The sequence below is a fragment of the Blennius ocellaris genome, assembly GCF_963422515.1.
Source record: "Blennius ocellaris genome assembly, chromosome: 11".
Lineage (NCBI taxonomy): Eukaryota > Metazoa > Chordata > Actinopteri > Blenniiformes > Blenniidae > Blennius > Blennius ocellaris.
In genome coordinates this window covers 29,835,131-29,850,130 of record NC_137660.1, presented here as the reverse complement: position 1 = coordinate 29,850,130, position 15,000 = coordinate 29,835,131, and the positions used below count along the sequence as shown (strand labels likewise).

At 44.9% G+C, this 15,000-nt stretch overlaps 2 protein-coding genes across 2 annotated transcripts in view; one reads left to right on the top strand and one right to left on the bottom strand.

The window, feature by feature from the left end:
* Positions 1-11,141, bottom strand: part of LOC308136857 (rho family-interacting cell polarization regulator 1-like) — a 17,299-nt gene extending 6,158 nt beyond the window's left edge. The window contains 16 exon segments of the mRNA XM_080505387.1: positions 1-54; positions 644-807; positions 1,421-2,191; positions 2,726-2,848; positions 4,222-4,354; positions 4,476-4,624; positions 5,861-5,986; positions 6,176-6,219; positions 6,332-6,395; positions 6,472-6,542; positions 6,545-6,620; positions 6,928-6,981; positions 7,701-7,724; positions 7,823-7,901; positions 7,992-8,162; positions 11,022-11,141. The exon segment at positions 1-54 is cut by the window's left edge and continues 82 nt beyond it. Of these exon segments, the coding sequence (XP_080361513.1) occupies positions 1-54; positions 644-807; positions 1,421-2,191; positions 2,726-2,848; positions 4,222-4,354; positions 4,476-4,624; positions 5,861-5,986; positions 6,176-6,219; positions 6,332-6,395; positions 6,472-6,542; positions 6,545-6,620; positions 6,928-6,981; positions 7,701-7,724; positions 7,823-7,901; positions 7,992-8,162; positions 11,022-11,119 (2,201 nt within the window). The 5' untranslated portion in view covers positions 11,120-11,141.
* A 1,632-nt stretch (positions 11,142-12,773) lies between these two features.
* Positions 12,774-15,000, top strand: part of LOC308136498 (sphingomyelin phosphodiesterase 3-like) — a gene marked incomplete at its 5' end in the record, with an annotated part of 13,290 nt that continues 11,063 nt past the window's right edge. The window contains 1 exon segment of the mRNA XM_080504837.1: positions 12,774-12,921. Within this exon segment, the coding sequence (XP_080360963.1) occupies positions 12,774-12,921 (148 nt within the window).

The window sequence follows — 15,000 nt, the reverse complement described above, 5'->3', positions numbered from 1 at the left end:
GGGGGGGAGCAGGGGGGGGAGAAGGGTGGGGGGACGCCTCTGTCCTGGAGGGACCTGACCACACACACACACACACACACACACACACACACACACACACACGTTTTTGTAACAATCACAATAAAACTGAAATAAATCTCATTTTAGATTTAATTGTGACTTTACTGACCCTATTGACCCTACTAACCCTACTGACTCTACTCTACCAACCCTACTGACCCTACTGACTCTACTCTACCAACCCTACTGACTCTACTCTGCTAACTCTACCCTACTAACCCTACTGACTCTACTCTACCAACCCTACTGACTCTACTGACTCTACTCTGCTAACTCTACCCTACTAACCCTACTGACTCTACTCTACCAACCCTACTGACTCTACTCTGCTAACTCTACCCTACTAACCCTACTGACTCTACTCTACCAACCCTACTGACTCTACTGACTCTCTAAAGTTTAAACTGAAAGGTCATCAAGAAGAGTTGTAAGGTCAGTAGAGGACCAGGAGTCCAGTTCAAGCTGCTGTTACACCAAAGCGCCACCAGATGGCAGCAGAACCTCGATGGACACTGAACCAGAGGAGCTTCAGTTTTTCTCATCACAAGTTCAGTTCTCTGTGTTTTCATTGGTCAGAACTCACCTCCCACCTCTGCTCCTCCGGCCCCCCCTCTCCCCCCTCTCCCCCCTCTCCTCCTCCTCCTCCTCCTCTTCCTCACAGTCTGACGTGTCGAGGAAGTCGAAGCTGCCCAGAGCCGTTTCTACGGTGAGACTGAAGACGCTGGGAGACCGGCTGTGGCTGCCGCCCTGCACACACACACACACACACACACACACACACACACACACACACACACACACACACACACACACACACACACACACACACACACACACACACACACACACACACACACACACACACACACACACACACACACACACACACAATTAACATTACTCAACATCACTGCTCATATTTTGTCGTTTCCATGAACTAATAAATTCAGTAATATATTAAAGCTGCAAGCAGCGTTGGCCGGGACCTCGCTCAAGCCCTACGGGGGGGGGCACGATCCTCTCGACCGGTTAGTTATCATTTTTTAAGTTTAAAATTTTTGTTTTTTTTAAATGACTTTTATTTTGGAAAAAAACCACGTCAAAACCAGCTAATTAGCTAGTGATTCGTGTCCGCAGCGCCCCCATGAGGCCACCTACCAAATTTCAGCTCAATCGGACAATGTTTGCTAGCATGCTAACGGGCATGCTAGGCCGCGAGCTAGCCGGCAGGTGTTACTTCAATTCTGGTGTGAATGACACAGCGCTGATGGAACATGAAAGGTTTTTCAAAAACTTCCACCGACATTCGGCAAGTGATGATGATGATGATGATGATGATGATGATGATGATGAAGGTTACCTTCAGCGTCGCCTGCAGCAGCTTCAGCTCTTGTTCTAGTCGCTGTAACTCTGGGAACTGTCCCCGACAGTCGTCCAGCGAGGACACCACAGCCGCCAGAGCGTCCTCCAGCTCACTGTCCTCCAGCCCTCCGTCCTCCAGCCCCCCGTCCTCCAGCCCTACGTCCTCCGGACCCCCGTCCTCCGGCCCCCCGTCCTCCAGGTGTCCGTCCTCCAGCCGTCCGTCCTCCAGGCTCTCGCCCACTCTGGACGTGTCCTCCTCCACAGACACCCGCCGGGCCACGTACGTCACGTCCCCGCCACCAGGGGGCGAGCTGCAGTCCGGTGACCGGGGCGTGTCCACGGCGGCGTCCGGCTCTGGAGTCCCGCCCCGCAGCTCCATCACCACGTCGCTGACGGAGACCCTGGAGGCGGGTGACGCCACGCCGCCCGCCTCGCCGGCCCACCTGTCCGTCGGCGCCACGCCGTCGGCGCTGCCCTCGCTGATGTGGCTCAGGGAGCGCGAGTAGCAGCGCGCGGCGTGTCCCGGGGCCGCGCCGTCCTCCTCCGCCGCCGCCGGGTCCTCGCCGTCGGCTTCCGCCATCTTGGCTGGCCGGCGCTCCTGGTCCCTGCAGGGCGACCCGGGGCGCGGAGCGGCGTCGGGAGGCTCGGCGACGCCGTCGCGGCTCCCGCTGGCGTTCTGAGGCGAGTTGGAGGAGGAGCCCGGGGAAACGTGGGGATTGGGGGAGGAGCTTCCGGTTCCCGCCGGCTGGTCCGACGCGGGCGCCACTTCCTGTGACACAGTTTGAGCAGGAGACGATCTGAGGACACGTTTACGACGACAACCGTCGTGGTCACACTTTACATGTGTTTCCATGGGAACGATTCGAAAACGAGGTCCGTTTCCATGGAAAATGCTGAAAACGATGCAGTTAGCATTGTCCTCCACCGGGCGGCGCTGCTGAGTGGTTTCGTAATGAAGCGTCTCACAAATGAAGCTTCGGGAAACACTGGACTCAGTTTCTGGAGCCACCAGGTGGCGCTCTCTCTCTCGGTCAGGGGCTCTCGGCCGCCATCTTGAAACAAAGAGCGCCATCTGGTGGAGTCACAAAGAAAAGGAAGTGGCTCACGGAGCTTCGTCAGAACACAGATGTTCCGGTGGGAAGACCATGGATTATTATTAGAGACTGTCAAAATAAAAGCACCAAGTACAGGCGAATCTGGACTGAGAGTCCCGACACCCCGGAGGAAGCTCGGGGAAGTATTTACTGTTTCCATGGAGACGGGGTTGGAGTGTTTCACTATAGCAGAGTTAGCAGCGTCTTACCGTGTGGCGCGCGGCGCCGCGCGGCGTCTGGCCAGGCAGCAGTGGACTGGAGTCGTCGGAGGACTCGGACGAGTTGGACCAGGCCGCCCCGTTCTCCAGCTCCTCCCGGCGCCGCAGCATGTTCTGGAAGAGACAGGGGGACTGGTCTGGAGGTCCCGGGTCTGACTCAGGTCTCACTGAGACCAGAACCCAAACAGAACCCAAACAGAACCAGTTTCCTTCACACAGGTTCTCCAGAGTTCGTCTGTTTGAGGTGAACCAATGGAGGGCTGAGTGACTGAGTTCTGGCCAATCAGAGGCGGAGTAGGGCGACCACACCTCTGGACCCGGGACCCCACCTCTGGACCCAGGACCCCACCTCTGGACCCGGGACCACACCTCTGGACCCAGGACCCCACTTCTGGACCCGGGACCCCAACTCTGGACCCGGGACCACACCTCTGGACCTGGGATCCCACCTCTGGTCTGGGACCCCACCTCTAGACCCCACCTCTAGACCCGGGACCCCACCTCTGGACCCAGGACCACACCTCTGGATCCGGGACCCCACCTCTGTGTCGGGACCCCACCTCTGGACCCGGGACCACACCTAACAACTACCTAGCAACTACCTAGCAACTACCTAGCAACTACCGAACAACTACCGAACAACTACCGAACAACTACCTAACAACTACCTAGCAACTACCTAGCAACTACCTAGCAACTACCTAGCAACTACCGAACAACTACCGAACAACTACCTAGCAACTACCGAACAACTACCGAACAACTACCGAACAACTACCTAGCAATTACCTAGCAACTACCGAACAACTACCGAACAACTACCGAACAACTACCGAACAACTACCTAGCAACTACCGAACAACTACCAACTACCGAACAACTACCTAACAATTACCGAACAACTACCGAACAACTACCTAGCAATTACCTAGCAACTACCGAACAACTACCGAACAACTACCGAACAACTACCGAACAACTACCTAGCAACTACCTAGCAACTACCTAGCAACTACCGAACAACTACCTAACAACTACCGAACAACTACCGAACAACTACCGAACAACTACCGAACAACTACCGAACAACTACCGAACAACTCTGACTTACTGCCGGCTGCCGGGGCGACTTGTCGCTGCAGGAGCAGCTCTGAGTCAAAGTGTCCCTGAAGGTGTCCAGCAGGGGCCAGTTCTGTCCCCGGGACAGGCTCCGGGGCAGAGACTGCAGCATGGCGGGGGGGACGAGGGGGCAGAGGACAGGTTAAACGTCTTTCATCTCAGACATGTTGAGGGTGGGGGGGGGGGGGGGGGGGGGGGGGGTGACGTGGTGCTGCTCTGAATCCACAGACGCCTCGTTTAATATTTGGTCGTTTTGATCAGGACGGATTATCAGATTTGTCTTCTGATCAATTTCACAGCAGTAAAGTGAAACGCCCTGAAAGGGTTCATGGTCTCCGTCTCGGGGACGGAGACGAGGACAAACTCACAAAGAAGGCTTGTTCCCGGAGGGACGGCGTGTCGGGAGGACTCTGGTTGAAGATGGCGGAGAACCTCTTGCTGACCGACGGAGCTTTGTTGACGGAGCTGGAGACGGAGCCCTGGTCCTCCTTGTCAAAGGGACTGAGACAGACGTCGAGACAGTCAGGGCTTTCCTCAGACACCATGTCCCCACCGTGTCCCCGCCACGGCTGGTCAAGGGGACGGGGCGTGACAACAAAGCAGACAAAAGAGCGTCCCGTACTTCCAGGTGACCTCCAGGCTCAGCTTGATGGTCCCCAGGTCGTTGATGTCCACCGCCACCGTCTGCGGCAGAGCGGTGAACAGGTCCTTCGTCTCGCAGGAGACGCTGCCCACCACCACGTGGTTCGCTAGGCTCTTCAGCTCCGTCACCTGCCGGAGACACGCCATCAGGCCCGGGGCCAAAACTCACCCTACACACCCTAAACTCACCCTCAACACCCTAAACTCACCCTCAACACCCTATACTCACCCTCAACACCCTAAAAACACCCTAATCTCACCCTAAACACCCAAAACTCACCCTAAACATCCAAAACTCACCCTCAACACCCTATACTCACCCTCAACACCCAAAACTCACCCTAAACACCCTAAAATCACCCTATACTCACCCTCAACCCCTAAAAACACCCTAATCGCACCCTAAACACCCTAAACTCACCCTCAACACCCTATACTCACCCTCAACACCCTAAAAAACACCCTAATCTCACCCTAAACACCCTAAACTCACCCTACACACCCTTAACTCACCCTAAACACTCAAATCTCACCCTACACTCACCCTACACACCCTTAACTCACCCTAAACACCCAAAACTCACCCTACACTCACCCTACACACCCTTAACTCACCCTAAACACCCAAAACTCACCCTACACACCCTTAACTCACCCTAAACACCCAAAAATCCCCCTACACTCACCCTCAACACCCTAAACTCACCCAAAACTCACCCTCAACACCCTAAACTCACCCTCAACACCCTAAACTCACCCTAATCTCACCCTAAACTCACCCTAAACACCCTAAACTCACCCTCAACACCCTAAACTCACCCTAAACACCCTAAAAACACCCTAAACACACCCTAAACTCACCCTATACTCACCCTCAACACCCTAAACTCACCCTGAACACCCTAAACTCACCCTAAACACCATAGACTCACCCTCAACACCCTAAACTCACCCTAAACACTCCAAACTCACCCTCAACACCCTAAACTCACCATAAACACCCTAGAAACACCCTAAACACCCTAAACTCACCATAAACACCCTAGAAACACCCTAAACACCCTAAACTCACCCTAAACACTCCAAACTCACCCTCAACACCCTAAACACCCTAAACTCACCATAAACACCCTAGAAAACACCCTAAACACTCTAGAAACACCCTAAACACCCTAAACTCACCCCAAACACCCAAAACTCATCCTAATCACCATAAAAACACCCAAATCACCCTAAGCTCACCCTAAAAACACCCTAAACACCCTAAAATCAGCCTAAACTCATCCTAAACACCCTAAACCCACCCAACACACCCCAACCCGAGCAGCGGGGGGGGGGGGGGGGGGGGGGGGGCAGGACACACACCTTCACTGCCAGGAAGTCGTTGATCAGCGGCAGAAACAACATGTCCTCACTGTCCCACACTTGTTTGCTGTTGATCTCCATCCTTCCCCGGAGCTTCCAGCGCTGTCGCCCGTACTTCATGAGGATCTGGACACACACACACACACACACACACACACACACACACACACACACACACACACACACACACACACACACACACACACACACACACACACACACACACACACACACACACACAGAAAACCACTTTTTTCAAACTCTGCATACTGTATGAGAACCTGAGTTCTGTTAGAGACGTGAGAACCGACGGACCTCGTACTGGTCTCCAGCGCAGAGCCGGGCGAATCCAGCCAGACCTGCCGAACAACCAGCCTCATCAGATATAGACATATACACATATATATATATATATGTATATATATGTGTGTGTGTGTGTGTGTGTGTGTGTGTGTCTGTGGTGGTTCCTACCGTTCATGCGGATGTGGAACTCCCCCAGCTGGTTCTCCAACTCGCCCTCCAACACACACATGTTCTGCCGAGGTGGAGGGAAGGTGTGGGTCCGTCAGGTGAAACCCTACAGGGCTGCAGCCCAGCCGGCGGCGCCATACCTCCGTGTACTCCCTGTAGCCTTTGTTGGCCTCCACCAGACAGTCTCTGGCCTCCTTGCTGCCGGGCGACGCGTGTAGGCCTTCACCATCTTGTCCGCCCCGTCCCTCAGCCTCCTCTGGAGGCAGTAGGCCTCGTACAGCTCCTCTATCTGGGAGAGGTCAAAGGTCAAAGGTCACAGGTTCACCTCCAGGAGGCTCTGAGGCCGGACTGACGCCAACGACCCAATGAGGCTTTAATCAGTTAGTACATCCATCCATCCGTCCATCCATCCATCCGTCAGTTCATCCACCCATCCACCCATCCATAGAGAGAGAGAGAGAGAGAGAGACAGAGAGAGAGAGACAGAGAGAGAGAGAGAGACAGAGAGAGAGAGAGAGACAGAGAGAGAGAGAGAGAGACAGAGAGAGAGAGAGAGAGAGAGAGAGAGAGAGAGAGAGAGAGAGAGAGAGAGTTACCTTGCTGAGGTGGAACTCCAGTCGTCTGACGTAGCGCTCCGTCACTTTCACTTGCTGACAAAGAAAGAAAAGTCACTTTCATCTTCCTGATCAACGACAATCTGAGGGTTCGTCCACAAAACCACACAAACCGTCTTCTGTCTCCGTGGACTCGTCTCTATGATCTCGTCTCTATGGACTCGTCTCTGTGAACTCGTCTCTGTGAACTCGTCTCTATGAACTCGTCTCTATGATCTCGTCTCTATGGACTCGTCTCTGTGAACTCGTCTCTGTGAACTCGTCTCTGTGATCTCGTCTCTATGAACTCGTCTCTATGAACTCGTCTCTATGAACTCGTCTCTATGATCTCGTCTCTATGAACTCGTCTCTATGAACTCGTCTCTATGGACTCGTCTCTATGGACTCGTCTCTGTGAACTCGTCTCTGTGAACTCGTCTCTGTGAACTCGTCTCTATGAACTCGTCTCTATGATCTGGTCTCTATGAACTCGTCTCTATGAACTCGTCACTATGAACTCGTCACTATGAACTCGTCTCTGTGAACTCGTCTCTGTGAACTCGTCTCTGTGAACTCGTCACTATGAACTCGTCACTATGAACTCATCTCTGTGAACTCGTCTCTATGAACTCGTCTCTGTGAACTCGTCTCTGTGAACTCGTCTCTATGAACTCGTCACTATGAACTCGTCACTATGAACTCGTCTCTGTGAACTCGTCTCTGTGAACTCGTCTCTGTGAACTCGTCTCAACACAATAAGTGGACTTCCAGCTCACCTTGTCCACTTCGTACAGGAAACCCTGAAAAGCCAGGAAACATCAAAGCGTCAGGATCCGACCCTTTGAAGCACAAAGTGAAAGAAACCCACAACATTCTTGTTTCTTGAGTCTGAACGTACCAGTCTGGAGTTCCTCTTGGACTCTTTCATCTGCCGGCTCAGGCTGTCCAGGTCCATCTGGTGGACCTGCAGGTAGGACCTGGGAGGACCACACACACACACACAGCAGAGAGTGGAGGTGGGTGGAGGAGAGTGGAGGGTGGAGGTGGGTGGAGGAGTGTGGGCTCACTGCAGGCCTTTCTTCAGCGCTTCGTAGACCTGGTCCAGCCGCTCCGGCTGAGGGACTTTGGGCAGCGGGTTGGACTTGGTGGACTTGGTGGACTTGGTGGACGAGGTGAACATCCTGGAGGCCCTGCTGGACTTCCTGCCGAGGCCCGGAGTGCTGAACACCGACAGGTTCCTGCAACAAGCCAACGGCTCCGTCAGCCTCCACCCACTGTGGCCTGACCGTCACAACCAGTGGATGTTTCACTAAATATGTTTATTATTAATACACACTGAGACAGGAAATCCTTGAAACCGTCTTTATCGAGCGCTAATGTTAATTTAGCTTTAGTCAAAATGTAATTTAGCTTTAGTCAATATATAATTTAGCTTTAGTCAATATATAATTTAGCTTTAGTCAATATATAATTTAGCTTTAGTCAAACTATAATTTAGCTTTAGTCAAAATATAATTTAGCTTTAGTCAATATATAATTTAGCTTTAGTCAATATATAATTTAGCTTTAGTCAAAATATAATTTAGCTTTAGTCAAAATGTAATTTAGCTTTAGTCAATATATAATTTAGCTTTAGTCAAAATATAATTTAGCTTTAGTCAAAATGTAATTTAGCTTTAGTCAAAATATAATTTAGCTTTAGTCAAAATATAATTTAGCTTTAGTCAAAATATAATTTAGCTTTAGTCAATATATAATTTAGCTTTAGTCAATATATAATTTAGCTTTAGTCAATATATAATTTAGCTTTAGTCAAAATATAATTTAGCTTTAGTCAAAATATAATTTAGCTTTAGTCAATATATAATTTAGCTTTAGTCAAAATATAATTTAGCTTTAGTCAATATATAATTTAGCTTTAGTCAAAATGTAATTTAGCTTTAGTCAAAATATAATTTAGCTTTAGTCAAAATGTAATTTAGCTTTAGTCAATATATAATTTAGCTTTAGTCAAAATATAATTTAGCTTTAGTCAAAATTTAATTTAGCTTTAGTCAATATATAATTTAGCTTTAGTCAAAATATAATTTAGCTTTAGTCAAAATATAATTTAGCTTTAGTCAAACTATAATTTAGCTTTAGTCAATATATAATTTAGCTTTAGTCAAAATATAATTTAGCTTTAGTCAAACTATCATTTAGCTTTAGTCAAAATATAATTTAGCTTTAGTCAATATATAATTTAGCTTTAGTCAAAATATAATTTAGCTTTAGTCAAAATTTAATTTAGCTTTAGTCAATATATAATTTAGCTTTAGTCAAAATATAATTTAGCTTTAGTCAATATATAATTTAGCTTTAGTCAAAATATAATTTAGCTTTAGTCAAAATTTAATTTAGCTTTAGTCAATATATAATTTAGCTTTAGTCAAAATATAATTTAGCTTTAGTCAAAATATAATTTAGCTTTAGTCAAACTATAATTTAGCTTTAGTCAAAATATAATTTAGCTTTAGTCAATATATAATTTAGCTTTAGTCAATATATAATTTAGCTTTAGTCAAAATATAATTTAGCTTTAGTCAAAATTTAATTTAGCTTTAGTCAATATATAATTTAGCTTTAGTCAAACTATAATTTAGCTTTAGTCAAACTATAATTTAGCTTTAGTCAATAAAGCGCTGTAAAGACTTTAGTTCAGTAAAATCCAATAACAACACGATTCCAAAGCGTCCAACACACACAGACGTAAATCTCTGCAATGGAAAATACATTTACTGACTTTAGTTGGATGTTTTCATCAAAATAAAAAATCAGTTGCTTCAGCAGAAAGTTTAAAGGAGTCACATCCTGCAGAGCTGCAACTGTTCATAGAGAACGCTGGGATTCCTGGGAGAGGGACGCGTGGTTCCTCTTTAATAATAATAATAATAATAATAATAATAATAATAATACTAATAAAAACACCAATAAAATTTATAACAACAACAACAACAATAATAATAATACCACCAATAATAATAATAACAATAATGATAATAATAACAATAATAATAATAATGATAATAACGATAACAATAACAACACTAATAAAAACAATAATAATAATAATACTAATAATAACACCAATAATATTAATAACAATAATGACAATAATGATGATAATAATAATGATACTAATAATAACAACAACAATAATAACAACACCAATAACAACAATGATAATAATAATAACAATAATAATAATAATAATAACACCAATAATATTAATAACAATAATGACAATAATGATGATAATAATAATAATAACACCAATAATATTAATAATAATAACACCAATAATATTGATGATAATAATCATAATAACAATAACAACAATGATAATAATAATAACAATAATAATAACAACAACAATAATAACACCAACAACAACAATGATAATAATAATAACAACAATAATAATAATAACACCAATAATATTGATAATAATAATAATAACAATAACAACAATGATAATAATAACAACAACAATAATAACAACAAAATAATAACAACAATAACACACCCAAAACACACCAAAGTTTTCTGTTTTCTCTCTGAAACAGACGTGTCAAGAGGAGAGAAACATTTGGGGAAAATCAATAATCTGTCTTGTTAATCAGTGATGATGTCAGAGGCAGAGTGATCATAGATGTATGATTCTAGAATCCGTGACTTTGTATTGTCAGATCGTTGCGTCTGACGGGAGAATGGACGAATCGTCCTCGAAGAGCCTGAAGTACCCGAAGTACCTGTAGGCCTCGTCGTACCTGTAGGCCTCGTCGTACCTGTAGGCCTCGTCGTACCTGTAGGCCTCGTCGTACCTGTAGGCCTCGTCGTACCTGTAGGCCTCGTCGTACGTGTAGGCCTCGTCGTACCTGTAGGCCTCGTCGTACCTGTAGGCCTCGTCGTACGTGTAGGCCTCGTCGTACCTGTAGGCCTTGTCGTACCTGTAGGCCTCGTCGTACCTGTAGGCCTCGTCGTACCTGTAGGCCTCGTCGTACCTGTAGGCCTCGTCGTACCTGTAGGCCTCGTCGTACCTGTAGGCCTTGTCGTACCTGTAGGCCTTGTCGTACGTGTTGACCCCGGTGAAGCTCTGGCTCCTAGTGATGGACCTGGACGGGAGGCGGCGGGCCGGGCGGACCGACAGGGACATGGTGGACAGAGTGCGGGACGGACTCCCTGTGCAGGACAGACCAACAACCAACGGTCACTGTAGGGCTGAGGGACGGATTCTGTCCAGTGTCCATGAAGCCTTGTTCTATTCTGTGTATTCTTATTCTAACCCTAACCAACGTTTACCAACGTTTACTAACGTTTACTAATGTTTACCAACGTTTACTAACATTTACTAACGTTTACTAACGTTTACTAACATCAACTAATGTTTACCAATGTTTACTAACATTTACTAACGTTTACTAACATTTACTAATGTTTACTAACATTTACTAATGTTTACTAACATTTACTAATGTTTACCAACGTTTACCAACGTTTACTAACATTTACTAACGTTTACTAACATTTACTAACATTAACTAACGTTTACTAACATTAACTAACGTTTACTAACATCAACTAATGTTTACCAATGTTTACTAACATTTACTAACGTTTACTAACATTTACTAATGTTTACTAACATTTACTAATGTTTACTAACATTTACTAATGTTTACCAACGTTTACCAACGTTTACTAACATTTACTAACGTTTACTAACATTTACTAACATTAACTAACGTTTACTAACATTAACTAACGTTTACTAACATCAACTAATGTTTACTAACATTTACTAACGATTACTAACGTTTACTAGTGTTTACTAATATTTTCTAACGTTTACTAACATTTACTAATGTTTACCAACGTTTACCAACATTTACTAACGTTTACTAACATTAACTAATGTTTACTAACATTTACTAACGATTACTAACGTTTACTAGTGTTTACTAATATTTTCTAACGTTTACTAACATTTACTAATGTTTACCAACGTTTACCAACATTTACTAACATTAACTAATGTTTACTAACATTAACTTATGTTTACTAACATTAACTAATGTTTACCAACGTTTACTAACATTTACTAACATTTATTAACGGTTACTAACATTAACTAACGGTTACTAACATTAACTAACGGTTACTAACATTAACAAATGTTTACTAACATTAACTAATGCTTACTAACATTAACTAATGTTTACTGATATTAACTAATGTTTACTAATATTAACTAATGTTTACTAACGTTTACTAGTGTTTACTAATATTTTCTAACATTTACTAACGTTTACTAACATTTATTAATGTTACTAACATTAACTGATGTTTACTAACATTTACCATTGTTTACTAATATCCACTAACGTTTACTAATGTTTACCAACATTTTCTAACGTTCACCATTGTTTACTACCATTTAGTAAGGTTTACTAACATTTACCAACGTTTACTAATATTTACTAATGTTTACTAACGATTCTCCCATCATCCAGTATTTTATCCCCGACGGCTGAAAATTGCATCTATTGGAGTTCTAATTAATCTGAGACCAGTGGAAACACACACACACACACACACACACACACACACACACACACACACACACACACACACACACACACACACACACACACACACTCGGCCTCCCTGACTGCTGAAGCAGTTTTCGCCCCCCCCCCCCCCCCGAGAGGCTCCGCCCCCTCAACCTCCACCCGTCAGCACAGGAAATGTCCCAATCTGACAGGAAGTCAGACGTTCTGCCTCTCCTGACAGGAAGTGGAACAAAGGAGATGTTCTGGAGGAAACGTGGGACTGGAGGAAAGGCCTCCGCACTGCTGACGGCAGGGGATCGCACCTCCGCCTGCTCCGCCTGCTCCACCTGCTCCACCTTTAAATCACCGGGAGCTCGCGAGTCGGGAAAACCGATGATCCATCGATGTTGAGAGAGAGAGAGAGAGAGAGAGAGAGAGAGAGAGAGAGAGAGAGAGAGAGAGAGAGAGAGAGAGAGAGAGAGAGAGAGAGAGAGAGAGAGAGAGAGAGAGAGAGAGAGAGAGAGAGAGAGAGAGAGAGAGAGAGAGACTAACAGGAAGTGAGTCGCGGAGCTCAGGCGGTGGAAAAGCAAGGTCATGTAGGGTCCGTCACGTTCCCCTTGCATTTCCGGGTGGAACCAGTTTCTGATGTGTCAGCGCTTTTTCATGAGGCCGTCTAACTCTGGGCGACGCTGCCCTGAAGCCACGGCGCTAGCGTTAGCCTCAGAGCCACGCAGTCACACAAAATACCCAGAATGCAACAGCCCGACACGAGTTTGAGACATTTCACTGCATTTCGCACCAGAAAGTCCAATAAAATTAGCTTCATGTTGAGATTTTAGTCATTTTCTGTTCTGGTCTAAGTTCTGGTTCTATTGATCGGAACATTGGTTCTATTGATTAGAAAATTGGATCTATTGATCGGAACATTGGTTCTATTGATCAGAACATTGGATCTATTGATCAGAACATTGGTTCTATTGATCAGAACATTGGTTCTATTGATCAGAACATTGGATCTATTGATCAGAACATTGGCTCTATTGATTGGAACATTGGTTCTATTGATCAGAACATTGGATCTATTGATCAGAACATTGGTTCTATTGATCAGAACATTGGTTCTATTGATCAGAACATTGGATCTATTGATCAGAACATTGGTTCTATTGATCAGAACATTGGATCTATTGATCAGAACATTGGTTCTATTGATCAGAACATTGGATCTATTGATCAGAACATTGGTTCTATTGATCGTAACATTGGTTCTATTGATTAGAAAATTGGATCTATTGATCGGAACATTGGTTCTATTGATCAAAACATTGGTTCTATTGATCAGAACATTGGATCTATTGATCAGAACATTGGCTCTATTGATTGGAACATTGGTTCTATTGATCAGAACATTGGATCTATTGATCAGAACATTGGTTCTATTGATCAGAACATTGGTTCTATTGATCAGAACATTGGATCTATTGATCAGAACATTGGTTCTATTGATCAGAACATTGGATCTATTGATCAGAACATTGGTTCTATTGATCAGAACATTGGATCTATTGATCAGAACATTGGTTCTATTGATCGTAACATTGGTTCTATTGATTAGAAAATTGGATCTATTGATCGGAACATTGGTTCTATTGATCAAAACATTGGTTCTATTGATCAGAACATTGGATCTATTGATCAGAACATTGGCTCTATTGATTGGAACATTGGTTCTATTGATCAGAACATTGGATCTATTGATCAGAACATTGGTTCTATTGATCAGAACATTGGTTCTATTGATCAGAACATTGGATCTATTGATCAGAACATTGGTTCTATTGATCAGAACATTGGATCTATTGATCAGAACATTGGTTCTATTGATCAGAACATTGGATCTATTGATCAGAACATTGGTTCTATTGATCAGAACATTGGATCTATTGATCAGAACATTGGTTCTATTGATCAGAACATCCCATGACAGAGACCAGAACACTCCATGGGGTTTAAAGGTTCAGCCTTGAGCTGGTTTCCATCATATTGATCAGGCAGGTTCCTCTTCCTTCATGTTAGCGACTCTCCAGCTCTGGAGTTCCACAGGGTTCTGTGTTTGTAGCCAATAGTTTTCATGAACATGAACTTCCACTGCTCAGCGGTCGGTGGACTTTTATGTGTGAAACCAGGCGGTTCTGGTGAAAAGTTGGTCAAGCTTGAAGACGTAGGGTAACTTCCTGCCTCAGGATGACGATGGAAACAAGAGATACAGATTCAGAAAACCTGCAGGGCCACGTAACGAGTCTTTAACTCGTTAAACGTCACTAGAGTCACAAACATGTTGGATCAGAGGTGAAAATTGTGTCTGAGTGGATCAACTGAACATCAGAGTCCAAATGACAACAGATTCAAAACGCTGCAGCGACGCTGAAGTTCTCAGTGACGCTGAACGTGCAGACGAATCACATCAAAACCCTCGTGACATGTT